The sequence below is a fragment of the Periplaneta americana genome, chromosome 3, assembly GCF_040183065.1.
Source record: "Periplaneta americana isolate PAMFEO1 chromosome 3, P.americana_PAMFEO1_priV1, whole genome shotgun sequence".
Taxonomy (NCBI): Eukaryota; Metazoa; Arthropoda; class Insecta; order Blattodea; family Blattidae; genus Periplaneta; species Periplaneta americana.
In genome coordinates this window covers 194402892-194416746 of record NC_091119.1, presented here as the reverse complement: position 1 = coordinate 194416746, position 13855 = coordinate 194402892, and the positions used below count along the sequence as shown (strand labels likewise).

The 13855-nt window shown below is 32.6% G+C and overlaps 1 protein-coding gene across 3 annotated transcripts in view; it reads left to right on the top strand.

Annotated features, from left to right (window-relative positions):
• LOC138696930 (uncharacterized) overlaps positions 1-12072 on the top strand; it is a 235465-nt gene extending 223393 nt beyond the window's left edge. For 2 of the 3 annotated variants that reach the window (XM_069822425.1, XM_069822426.1), the window contains exons 4-6: positions 1701-1847; positions 5497-5643; positions 8198-12072. In XM_069822425.1, coding sequence (XP_069678526.1) covers positions 1701-1847; positions 5497-5643; positions 8198-8318 — 415 coding nt within the window. In that variant the 3' untranslated portion in view covers positions 8319-12072. The remainder of the gene's footprint in view (positions 1-1700; positions 1848-5496; positions 5644-8197) is intronic. The other variant, XM_069822424.1, reaches the window with a different exon arrangement.
• The last annotated feature ends 1783 nt before the right edge of the window (positions 12073-13855 follow it).

Sequence of the window (13855 nt, the reverse complement as noted above, 5' to 3'; positions counted from 1 at the left end):
ATGAGCTGTTAATATATTTTAAATAATTAAAGCTTTCACTGTGTTAACATTATAAATTTTGTTGTTATGTTGCCTGATTGACTAGTTTCGATGTTGTTTGCATCATCCTCTAAATCCTATGAGTTCCAGCGCTATCTTCTTTGGAAGTGGCTTTCACTTAGTGTCTTTATATGACTGCAGCAGGTATATTATTATGAAGGCTACTTTACTTATAGTAATTATATAACTAGACTGCATTTCTTGTACACTGCCGAAGATACATTTCATATTTCAGTATTTCTTCAAAAGTGGGCACATTTTCAACTATCTTTCATTATACAGTAATCAGCTTTTTCACAGTATATTATCTTTTAATCTTATTTATTTATTTATTTACTTACCGTAACTTTGGGTTACTTTGCTCTATTTTTCTGATATTTTAATTAAAATAGACTTAGAAAATGGCATTTTTACGAAATTATTATTTTTTTGACAGAGTTAATTTTATTAACTAATTTGGGTTAAATAGGAGGTATTGGTATTACCATGTTCAACAAAAAATACTTAGGTTACTCCTATTACATTTTTTAAAAAGTGGAGCAAAGTTATCTATGTGATGGGGAAATTTTGCACCAGCCTTCAAAACCAATATTTAAGTGATGGAGTATTTGTTATGGAGCATTGTATGACTTCTATTAAGATAAAACAAACAAATTTTAATACAGAAAAATTGTAAAATATTTTTATTTACGTCACAATATTCTACATCTTGATTACACAACTTTTAACACTATATCACTTCGGAATATGTATTATATGATTTTCTCGTGTTAAATTCTATCATACCTGGTTTACATGTTTCAACCTATTATTGGTCTTCTTCAGAACTGGTCGTTGCTGGTTTTGGCGCCTCTTGTTTTGCTTCCTGTGAGGGTGTGTTTGTGTAATTTGGAGTCAAAGAGTGTGTGTGTTCTGAAATTGAGTTGTGTGTTGAGAATTTCATTGGGGTGTGTTTTTGTGTGTCTGTATATTTCATATTGTTCTAGTGTGTTTAGTTTCTGGCTTTTTGGTTGGATGTGTAGTATTTCCATGTCTGTGTTGATGTCTCTGTAGGTGTGGTTAGCATTTGTGATGTTCAACACCACACCCTGGATTCATCACCGTTTTCAGATTCTAATCTGATAATCCATATTATCATATTCTGTGTACCTGTAATCGAAAATAATAGATAATTATACTGGTAATCAGAAAGTGTTATATACCTACTGAAATTGATAAATGATATACCAACTCATTTCAGCCATCTTTCACTTAAGTATAATTATCATATGTAGATTGAGAGCCAGGGGCGTATTTTGCGGGCTACTGGGACTACCGGCGGTAGCCCAAGGAAATTACAAAAGAAAAAGTTTATAATATAACATAATGTAATAATTTTGTATTATTAGTTTTACCATAGTAATTAAAATTAAAGTAATTGTTAGATATATTTTGTGTAATAATAGGGTCAGCTGTAGCCCAAACCCTTTAACCAGTATACGCCCCTGATTGAGACACATTTATGAACTACAGGATATGAATGGCCACATCACTAAAACTATAAAAATAATATTCTTTACGTTCAAACGTTGTTAAACATGTATTCACACACAAGAAACTGTATTCTCTTTTAAAAAGCTGCTAAACATGAAGAAAAATTGAATGATATTTGATTTCCACAGGGCACTTCTTTATATAGTGGTAGAAGATATGCTTGCCAACTTCGGGATGGATGGCAAGGCATGTCTCCTGCGAGCCATCTGTGAAGTTCACGGCCAGTCTCTGCACCACTTCGGTCTGATTGGAGAAATAGTGAAACTCTTCTTCACGTAAGTTACAGCTGTAACATCACCATTATCTTATGTTTATATCTCCTCTAAATAAAGAACATAATCTAATCTGTGAATTTGCAAGCTTCTGACAATTTAAAATCATCTGCATGTAATTTTGTAAGTTCTCAAATTATATTGTCACAAAATATTTAAAATTTCAATGAGTGATTACAATGTAAATAGCTTATTTTTCCTCTTTCCAGAAGTACATTTTTTAATATAAGTTTGTTGCTGTATTAATATTACAAATTTCAACTGTTTGTTGAAAGCATTGAAATGGGATAAATTATAGTCTTTATCTACTTTATGTAATGTGGACTGTATATCACTAATAAAAATGTTGTAAAGACATTCATTACGCAACTATTTAGGTAATGATATTTCTATTACGCAGCCAGTTACGTAATGATACTGTTATTATTACCCAACTGGTTACGTAATGTGAACCACACATTAAATTAAATTAAATCGAATTTATTTTATTTATTATAAACCTTAACAATATATTCACAACTTGTTACATTAATTCCTGCAGATGACGCAGGATTTTGATGGTACCGGTACTAAACATTCCATTGCAGAATTCGCAGCATTTTCAATATATAAATCTTCGTTTGAACTCATTTTAACAATGTTTGTTCATTTCTCCTAGTATTGCTGTTCTTCTGTTATAAACAAAAATCGATTGTGTTCAAAACTAATAAAACAAACATAAACGAATCGCCTCTCGCAGAAAGAAACTAGTACCGGTAATAATACAATCGCCTCTCCACAAAAGACATGTTCGAAACTAATAAAAGTAATACAATTACTTAAGGTGACATGTTACAAAAAACAAATTTTACAAGAAACAACAAAAACTTTCTAATTCCTGCAAATGATGTTCTGTATGTATATATACAAAAATTAAGTTCTCTGTACCAGTCTACATATTTTGGCACAGGTAACTTAATTGTTTTATATATATATATATATATATATATATATATATATATATATATATATATATATATACACAACATGATTTGCAGGAATTAGAAAGTTTTTATTGTCTCCTGTAAAATTTGTTTTTTGTAATATGTCACCTTTTTGTAGGGTGACCAAATCAAAATGTTCAAAAGGAAGACATTTGAAGGAAAAAAGCGGGACATTAAAAAAAAAAAGCCTGATAAGACATTAAATTCCTTTTCATTCACTGAGAACAATAAAAACAATAGGCAAACACGGAAATAAAAACAGAATTGAATCTCCCTAAATCTAAAGAAAGCATTTTAAGCAGAGAAAACCCTCTAACATTCGAACCAATTAACATTCAACTAGATTTAGAAGAACCAGTTACAAAATCTGAAACTTCCAAACCTGTACTAAAAGCGCTGGCATTAGAAGCTGTGAACAATAGATACCCACCAGAAGAATGGTCACATATCTACACAGATGGGTCTACTATCGATAACAACTCAGGATCAGGAATTACGTGTGCGTTATTCTCATTTTATCAACCAGCAGGACATCATACAACAAATTTTGATGCGGAAATAATGGCTATTCATATCTCACTCCAACACCTACTATACAGAATAGATAAATTTCAAAATGCTGTCATTCTCTCTGATCAAAAAGCAGCATTATATGCAATAAATTCATATAAAATGATGTCAATCCAAATTAAAGAATGTCACAAAATGATCCAACAACTTCAAAAACTACAGAAAAGAATTCAATTGCAATGGATACCTGCACATTGCGGAATTGCTGGAAATGAAACTGCTGACTTTCTTGCCAAAAAAGGATCCAATTTAATTCAGAATACAAATACAAGCCTACCTTTTACATCCATCAAAAGACTAATTAAAAATAAATATAAAATCAAGCAAAACCAAGCACTATGTACCAAAGCCAAAGATAAAAAATGGAGCATTTTAATAAAAAAAAAAACAGAAATTATTCCAGAAATCCCACGTAAATCTGCAGTAGCAAAATTCAGACTGCTTACAGAACACGATTATTTGGCCAAACACTTGAATAAAATAGGAATTTACACAAATCCAAATTGCCCTCTATGCAACAAAGAAGAAGAAATGACTGAAGATCATCTACAAACCTGTGAAGTTCTACCTGATGGATCCACCACAGAGAAATATTGGAGAGCAAGAACTCTAATGGCTTCGTTGCCAAAGCCCGGCATTAGATAACAACAGCAACAACATAGGCAAACACAATACCAAAGCTATACATTGTTATTAATCTTTCAATTTTATTGTTCATACTTGTGTGAAGAGGAAATGTCCTTCAGTAGCTCTGGGGATTATAGGTGTGAAATTCTTTACATGTAAAATACTTCGAATTATATTGTACTTATAAATAATTGATTAAATGGCGATCTTACTCGTGTTAATTGTGTAAGCATGTGTGGCTTACAGCTGTTTCGGTGTTTATTTATATTCAAATGTTAAAAGTAATGTACGAAATAGTAATAGTAGTAATAGTAATTTATTCACCATAAAGATCTTTACAAATCATGGCTTCGTCAATCTTATTTCTAAGTCTTAATCTAGTTTCTGATTATACTATGGACATATTTATGAATTCGTAGCTTTGTTATTGCAGGACATCTGCTGACATGATACAATTACACATTAATAGGCATTTTCTGCAAGGTCTAAAGACATAAATTCCTCTACAGTATATGGCATATGATGCAGCAGCAACCTGTTGACCATGCTTTTAAACTTCTTTTGTTTACTACTTATTATGAGCTTGGAATTTTATTATATATATTTATGCCTCTATGTAAAATACTTTTAAGACTTGTGGTTATTTTATGAGTGGATATGATTTGATGTTCTTGTTTGATACATGTGGTAGTCTGAATTCAATTTGAATTTTGCTTTGTTTTCATGAATGAAAGACACTGTTTCTAGAATGTATATACAAGGTACTAGCAGAATTTTGAATTCCCTAAAAATTGCTTTACTTTGCGACCTTACAGGTGCTTGTTTCATAATTTTTATAATTTTCTTCTGTAGCTTAAAAATTTCCGTAATTTTGCTTTTTGCGCCCCATAATGGTATGCCATACTGAATCTGGGAATGTACATAGCCAAAATACATAGATCTGAGAACTTCATTAGAGGTTGTTTTGTTTAATAATAATAATAATAATAATAATAATAATAATAATAATAATAATAATAATAATAATAATAATAACAATAACAATAATAATAATAATAACAATAATAATAATAATAACAATAATAATAATAATAATAATAATAATAGTAATAATAATAATAATAATAATAGTAATAATAATAATAATAATATTAATAAGATTCAACATGGATTATATTGTACTGTTACAATACCCTTTACTGCTTCTACTGATAGTCTGTTCCTTTCATCTCACCATTAGGTGTCGATTAGTGACAATACCCTTTTACATTGGCATTATGTGCAATTATTTAAAAAAAAGAATTGACATATATACAGCAAAGTTCGGAAACATTTAACATTTACAACCTGCACAAAATATGTAGCCTACTCCACTGAAAATTTATTGTTTCCAAGAAAAATATTTCATCTCGCTTCAAAACAAATTCTTTTAGAGCACAGAATTCATAACTCATGTTTTGTATTTTCTCCAGAGCAAGCAAGTCTCCTTTTGCCGATGTGCTTGAAGAGTATGTGAATGCAGAGCGTGCGGGCCAAGAGCACGGGCACGGAGAGTGTTGGCGCTATTACAAGGCATGCCCCAAGTCACTCTTCCTGACATCACAAGAAAATAAATACTCGTAAGTGAACAAGTTTAGCTATACAGTAACATTATTTATAGGGATAGAATTCCTACCCTTTTTATACTCTTCACACCATACTTGTTTCTATCTTCATTTATTTATAACTGAAAACATAATATTTTCAGCTAAACTCGAGACACTGTTACCACATAAAAGGTAAAGGTATCCCCATAACATGCCATGAAGGCACTTGAGGGGCATGGAGGTAGAGCCCCATGCTTTCCATGACCTCGGCACTAGAATGAGGTGGTGTGGTCGGCACCACGCTCTGACCGCCTTTTACCCCCGGGAAAGACCCGGTACTCAATTTTATAGGAGGCTGAGTGAACCTCGGGGCCGTTCTGAAAGTTTGGCAACGAGAAAAAATCCTGTCACCACCTGGGATCGAACCCCGGACCTTTCAGTCCGTAGCCAGCTGCTTTACCAACTGAGCTACCCGGCCGCCACTGTTACCACATAGTGGTTCAAATTCAGAGTTTGTTCAGTTTATCACCACTATATTCGAAATACCAGTGTTAAGGAAGGTAAAAATGTTAAAATATCACAAAATACCGTCCTTGCAGGAAGTTTAAAAGTGGCGTCTCAACATCCGATAAGGACACAAATACCCACAAAATGTTATGCAATGCATTCCACACATATCACAGGGTATTTTAAAGAAAAAAGAAACATTTTTTTTTTTAATTTACTCATTTTTCACCACAAAATACCGTCCTTGCAGGAAGTTTAAAAATGGCGTCTCAACATCCGATAAGGGCACAAATACCAACAAAAAGTTATGCAATGCATTCCACACATATCACAGGGTATTTTAAAGACATTTTTTTTTTTATTTACTCATTTTTCACCACAAAATACCGTCCTTGCAGGAAGTTTAAAAATGGCGTCTCAACATCCGATAAGGGTACAAATACCCACAAAATGTTATGCAATGCATCCCACACATAACACAGGGTATTTTAAAGAAAAAAAAATTTTTTTGAAAATTTACTCATTTTTCACCACAAAATACCGTCCTCGCAGGAAGTTTAAAAATGGCGTCTCAACATCCGATAAGAGTACAAATACCCACAAAATGTTATGCAATGCATTCCACACATATCACAGGGTATTTTAAAGAAAAAAAAATTTCTTTTGAAAATTTACTCATTTTTCACCACAAAATACCGTCCTCGCAGGAAGTTTAAAAATGGCGTCTCAACATCCGATAAGGGCACAAATACCCAAAAAATGTTATGCAATGCATTCCACACATATCACAGGGTATTTTAAAGAAAAAAACATTTTTTTGAAAATTTACTCATTCTTCATCACAAAATACCGTCCTTGCAGAAAGTTTAAAAATGGCGCCTCAACATCCGATAAGGGCACAAATACCCAAAAAATGATCAGAGAGTATTTTAAAGAAAAATTTTTTTTTTTTTTAATTTACTCATTCTTCACCACAAAATACCGTCCTCGCAGGAAGTTTAAAAATGGTGTCTCAACATCCGATAAGGGCACAAACACCCAAAAAATGTTATGCAATGCATTCCACACATATCACAGGGTATTTTAAAGAAAAAAATTTTTTTTTTTAAATTTACTCATTTTTCACCACAAAATACCGTCCTCGCAGGAAGTTTAAAAATGGCGTCTCAACATCTGATAAGGGCACAAATACCCACAAAATCTTATGCAATACATTCCACACATATTAGAGAGTATTTTAAAAGAAAACAATTTTTGAAAATTTACTCATTTTTCACCAAAAAATATCGTCCTCTCCCCTCAAGAGAATTGTGACTTTCATTGTTCTTTCCATACTTACTTACTGGCTTTTAATGAACCTGGATGTTCATTGCCGCCCTCACATAAGCCCGCCATTGATCCCTATCCTGAGCAAGATTAATCCATTCCCTATCATCATATCCCACCTCCCTCAAATCCATTTTAATATTATCTTCCCATCTACGCCTCGGCCTCCCTAAAGGTCTTTTTCCCTCCGGCCTCCCAACTAACACTCTATATGCATTTCTGGATTCCCCCATACGTGCTACATGCCCTGCCCATCTCAAAAGTCTGGATTTAATGTTCCTAATTATGTCAGGTGAAGAATACAATGCGTGCAGTTCTGTGTTGTGTAACTTTCTCCATTCTCCTGTAACTTCATCCCTCTTAGCCCCAAATATTTTCCTAAGCCCTTATTCTCAAACACCCTTAACCTATGTTCCTCTCTCAAATTGAGAGTCCAAGTTTCACAACCATACAGAACAACCGGTAATATAACTGTTTTATAAATTCTAACTTTCAGATTTTTGCACAGCTGACTGGATGATAAAAGCTTCTCAACCGAATAATAACACGCATTTCCCATATTTATTGTGTGTTTAATTTCCTCTCGAGTATCATATTCTTTCCATGTACCCTTAAATTGTATTGTAAGCTTCTCTAGAGGGTATATTTTTTTAGAATCTTGGCTCCTAATTATAAACTCTAAGAAGTGTTAGGTAAAGTTTGTTCCATGTTTACGAGACATGGATTTTAATAATATGCCGCATATTTATTACAGGAAAGAAGCCGCAGATCATGAACAAGAGGATGAAGAACTCTTGAATGAAGTTGATGAGTCAAAATCTAGGACTTCTAAAGTAACTTTAGATTCATCAGATATTTCAGCCAAAGCAATGTAACAGTGCTCAATTCCGCTTCCAATCGTGTGTGAATATGTGTGTGCCTGATCGGTTCAAGTTGCAGTGTGCCCGAGGGGAAGGGCAAATGGTGTTGGGGGATCTTCTCTTGTGAAGTGAAACACGGGGGTCGTGTATGGATGTGACATCTGAGTACCGTAGCAGTGAAAAAAATCTAACACTGTGTTAGTGCGATTTTTAATTCAAAGATAGTTAATATCTTTTTCTAGCTAAAATATTATACAGAAACATTTTAAGTTCTGTAGACAGTGGGTTACCAAATCTCATGATATGTTTGGCCTAACTCATAGATTATTGTATCAATTGTATATTTCTCTTAATATAAAATGATATGTATATAAACTTTACATAATATATCGAGTTTTATGTACGAAGCATGTAGAGTAAAAGAATTGAAGATAGCGAGTTTTTAAAATCACAATTTTGTGGACACTTTCAGTGCAACTCAGGAAAGAATAATGTGCCTGTGGACTTACAGTGATGCATGAAATTACGAAATTTCAGCCTTCACAAGCAAGAAAATATCTTCAATTACTGAAGATTTGTAAACAAAATACTTTTCAAATATACATATGATACAGTACCGGTACTGTCTGTAAATTGTATAGATAAAGTATATTGGTAATTTTAACAAGTTCTTAGTTAATTGTTTATTTTATTTTCATTGTGCCAGATATTTTGCAGCTGTTTCTTTTGAGGAATTCCTTATGATTAAAGAGGTCACACTTTTTTCTCTTGCCTTGATAGGAATTAAAATATTAAAAAAAAAAAAAAAACAATATGGAAGATATTACTGTATATCTTTATTCGTAACACACAAATAAAAATATTGTAAATAATATTTAAAAGCTTCAATAATATCAATATAATAAGTCCAGAAAATAAGCTGGTAAATTAAATGACCAGTACTTTTGTGTCTCATCTTTGCCAACGTCTGAAATAATTAAGTTCACCACTGCTGTCAAAAATAAATTACATACAGCAGGTAGCCTACAGTAAAACTTAATTTATATAAATAATTGATTAACTAGCGGACTTACTCGTGTTAATTATGTAAGTCTGTGCGGCTTACAACATCATAAGAAAGACAAAACAAAAACTTAACAAACACAAAAACACGCAAAACACAACACAAACACAAGAACACAAAAAATACATCACACTAACATAAGAAAACAAAAGCACACATAAGATCGCATCTTCATTCAGAAAGCAGAAATACAGCATAGCATACAGAACAGAAAACACACTACAAAGACATCTCAACACACAAAAAATACAAACAAATAAATATGACCACACAGGTGTAGGTATACAAACTCACATGTAATAGCTGCGGCAAGTTCTACATTGGACAGACAGGCAGATCATTCCAAACACGCTACAAAGAACATATTAAAGCAATAACCAGAGGACACAACACATCTACATACTCCGATCACATAACCAATGCTAACCATACATACAATAACATAAATGCGGACATGGAAATCCTACACATACAACCCAAGAACCAAAAACTCAACACACTAGAACAATACGAAATATACAGACACACTAAAACACACCCTGATCAAATTCTCAACACACAGATCAATTTCAGTACACACACACTATTTGACTCCACTTTTCTTCAACAATCAAACACACCCACACAATAGGCAGAGAAATTCGAGATGACGCCGAGATCTAGTAGGCTCTGAGGATGGTGTGATGAAGCACCGAAACAGCTGTAAGCCTCACAGACTTACATAATTAACACAAGTAAGTACGCAAGATTCAAAATGGATTAATTTATATGTTTCATGGAGTCTGTAGGAAAAACGCATACTTAAGTGAGAAAAACAAAAGACATTTAATAACATTTGAAATAGCATTTCAAGACCATACAGGAAAAACGAGTCAATTTAGTAAAATTTTGAAAGAGGAATTTAAAACTTGAAAATTAAGCCATCTTTGAGTCTAATATAGTATGGTACCGGTATTCAAATTCATAACACATATTCTTGAAGAATGTAAGGTTATTTGTAGGAAATCTTAACGTTATGAATGAAGCACAAATCGAATCCAAAGCCCCACATGTACTACCGCTCCTCTAGGAGGCAGTGGACCCTAGATGCTGTCTGCTGAGTCAAAGCTGGCTGATATATTACATCTCAAACTGCAATTCAGAAAACTTTTACGAAATTGACTAAATCTTGTTCTTCCTATGTGATCTTTATTTAATAACGTGTGATTATTTTACAAAAATGTCAGTTATTTTGGACTGCTTGTTCCTAAGAAAGAAACCATGTCCTCAAATTGTGATAACTGTTCCATAATTTGTTCAGTTACATCAAAATGTGTTAAGAAATGTTTCACTGTTTCTAAAACATTAACAGCAGCATAATTTTAAATTCAGAAAAATAAGGATTGACGATCTCAGTTGCAAGATCTACAAGATTTACGGAAATCAAGTGTGCTTTGACATTTCTTATGAAATAACGTATTTTAATAAGAAATCTAATGTTAAGTTCTGAAGAGAATGATCTACATCAAAGCTGAAATCTAAATATTTGTTTATAATTATTTTAAAGTAGTACCACATTTCCTACTTTACGAGTTAGATTTTTTTCTTTCATAGTATGAAATATTAATTACAAGGTAATAATGATCATGTTTTTTTTACCCGTAGAGATGTGATCGAAATAAAAGACGCTCAATTATCTGTAAGACACAATATATACTTGCTGTGTTATAAAAACAATTTGGAAATGTGTATAGATTGTAAATTTATTCCTTCATAGTTTCCTGCCCAAGGGCAAGTCTTTCACTGCAAACTCAGCATTCCCCTATCTTCCCTCTTTTCCTCCTTCCTCAGTCTCTCATACGATATATATCTTAATGTTGTCTATCATCTGATATCTTCTTCTGCCCCAAACTCTTCTTCCGTTCACCATTCCTTCCAGTGCATCCTTCAGTAGGCAGTTTCTTCTCTATCACTGACCTAGCCAATTCCTTTTCCTCATTCTGATAAATTTCAGTATCATTCTTTCTTCATCCACTCTTTTCAATATGGCTTAGTTTCTTATTCTGTCTGTCCATTTCACACGCTCCATTCTTCTCCATATCCACACTTCAAATGCTTCTAGTCGTTTCTCTTCACTTCATCGTAATGTCCATGTTTCTCCCCATACAATGCTACACTCCATACAAAGCACTTCAGTAGCCTCTTCCTTAGTTCTTTCTCCAGAGGTCTGCAGAAGATGCTCCTTTTTGTATTAAAAGCTTCCTTTGCCATTGCTGTTCTCCTTTTGACTTCCTGGCAGCAGCTCATGTTACTGCTTATAGTGCATCCCAAGTATTTGAAGCTGTCCACTCTGCTCTACTGCCTCATTTAGATTTCGCAAGTTTACCTTCTTTAGTTTTCTTAGGTACTATGAACACTATGTGCAACGTTAATTGAAAATTATTTGTTATAATACAATGAAATTAGTAGGTATATTTAAAATAAATATCTAAGTGGAAATGTATTTTATTTGTATAAAAACAATTATAGTTCTATTGTACAAATTAACTTATATCAGTGTAGATAAACAATCTACTGTCAAATATTATCATAAACAATATTGCTTTAATAGAAATGTTAAGTTATTTTTTTGGATAACAATTTTTATATATATGTTATACTAATATTTCCTAGATGTAATTATCTTTTCGAAGTTAGAAATCAGAAGAAAGTATGAATTTTGGAATAATATAATTTCAAAAGAATAAATTTCTACATTTATTCCATATGTTTTTCATATTTCATATCCTTAGTTCATCCACTTACAACAGCTGAGAACATGGATGCCGTCAGGGATGTATATGAGGAGACAATTTAAATTTCATTTGTTTATTAAACTCGTCAACTTTTGGTATGAAAAGGTTATTGCATTATTAAATGGCTTAATTTTTTACAACCTCATATAAATGTTCATGAGACGAAGCTTGGTAAGTATGTATGTATTTATTAACACTACAATTGGGTATACACCCGGTGGCAGTGATATATAATGTACAATAATTACAATTACATGAAATAAAATAAAATAAACCTAAATGAAATAAAATAAAATAAACGTAAATCTATAAATAGTAGATGCAATAAACCTAGGACTATAATTAAAAACTATTCTATGATAACGCCTACGATAAGCAAAAGTAAATCTAACTTATAAGTACTTCTATTTCACCCAACTATTACCAATTTAAATAATTACATATCACTTTAATTAATTACATACCAACTTAATTACATATCATCTTAATTAATTACATATCAACTTAATTATTTTACATATCAACTTAATAATTACATATCAACTTAATTAATTATATATCAATTCAATTAAGTACATGACACAACTTAAATAATTACACTGCACCTCCACTTACATTTTCAGTCTAATCTTCTCAATCTTTCCTTAAATGTATTGATTTTAAGAGGACCACCCTGAAAGATTGCCGCAGGTAAGCTGTTCCAGTCTACTATTGTGTGGTTAACAAAGGAAAATTTTGCCACGTCCGTTCTGTTTTCTACATTTAAACTTCCTAATATGATCAGCCCTTCCTAAGTATGATGGTGTTGTTAATCTAGCATTGATATCGGTCCCATTTTTGCCTTAAACAATGCAGTGAGTCTGGTTTTCGTCGCCTTGATTTGAGAAGTTCCCACCCTAAGTCTTTTACTATCTCCTCACCATGTCCCTTCCCCATTTTGACATATTTTGCGGCCTTGCGTTGGACCTTTTCTATTGACTCGATTTGGTTTTGTCTGTACGGATCCCAACCTACTGCTCCATATTCCATAATTGGGCGAACAAGGGTATGCAAATTTAAGAATTGGAAACCTAATTTAATTTAGTTTAACTTAGTTTGTTACAATTGCCCCCGTTTCTTTCTTTGGAAATATGCATTCAATTTATACTACATTTCAGTTGTTCCCCTAGTTGTATTACTTTGTATGAATAAATTAAAAACAGTGTGATGAAATAATTTCTTTCCCCTTGAGGACTCGAACTAGTGCTCATTCCATAACGTAAGTTTAGGCATGCTACCTTCGACCATGATACAATAGGCCTACTGTAAGTCTAAAGAATAGGTCAAGTAATTTGCACTGTGTGCTTATAAATATTTGGACGTATTAAAGACTCTTGTATTTCGAGATGATTTCTGTTTCTTCGTAATTTTTCTCATCTCATCTTCTCTACTAATATTCTTATTACCGTAACAGTTTCATCATCATCATCATCATCATCATCATCATCATCATCATCATCATCATCATCAAGCAGTCAAGGATCTAGGCCTATAAGTCTGTTTCGGTCTCACTGCTCATCCTGTATTCTTTTAATAGTTCCGTTTTCCTATTGGATCGTATTTCAAAATTAATTTCAGGAACTAATAGTTTATAATTTATTTTAAATAGTGGTACGACCTGAGAAGATAAAAAGAGGTGAGACGATGCTAAGGCCTTTTTGAGTTAAAGACGAATA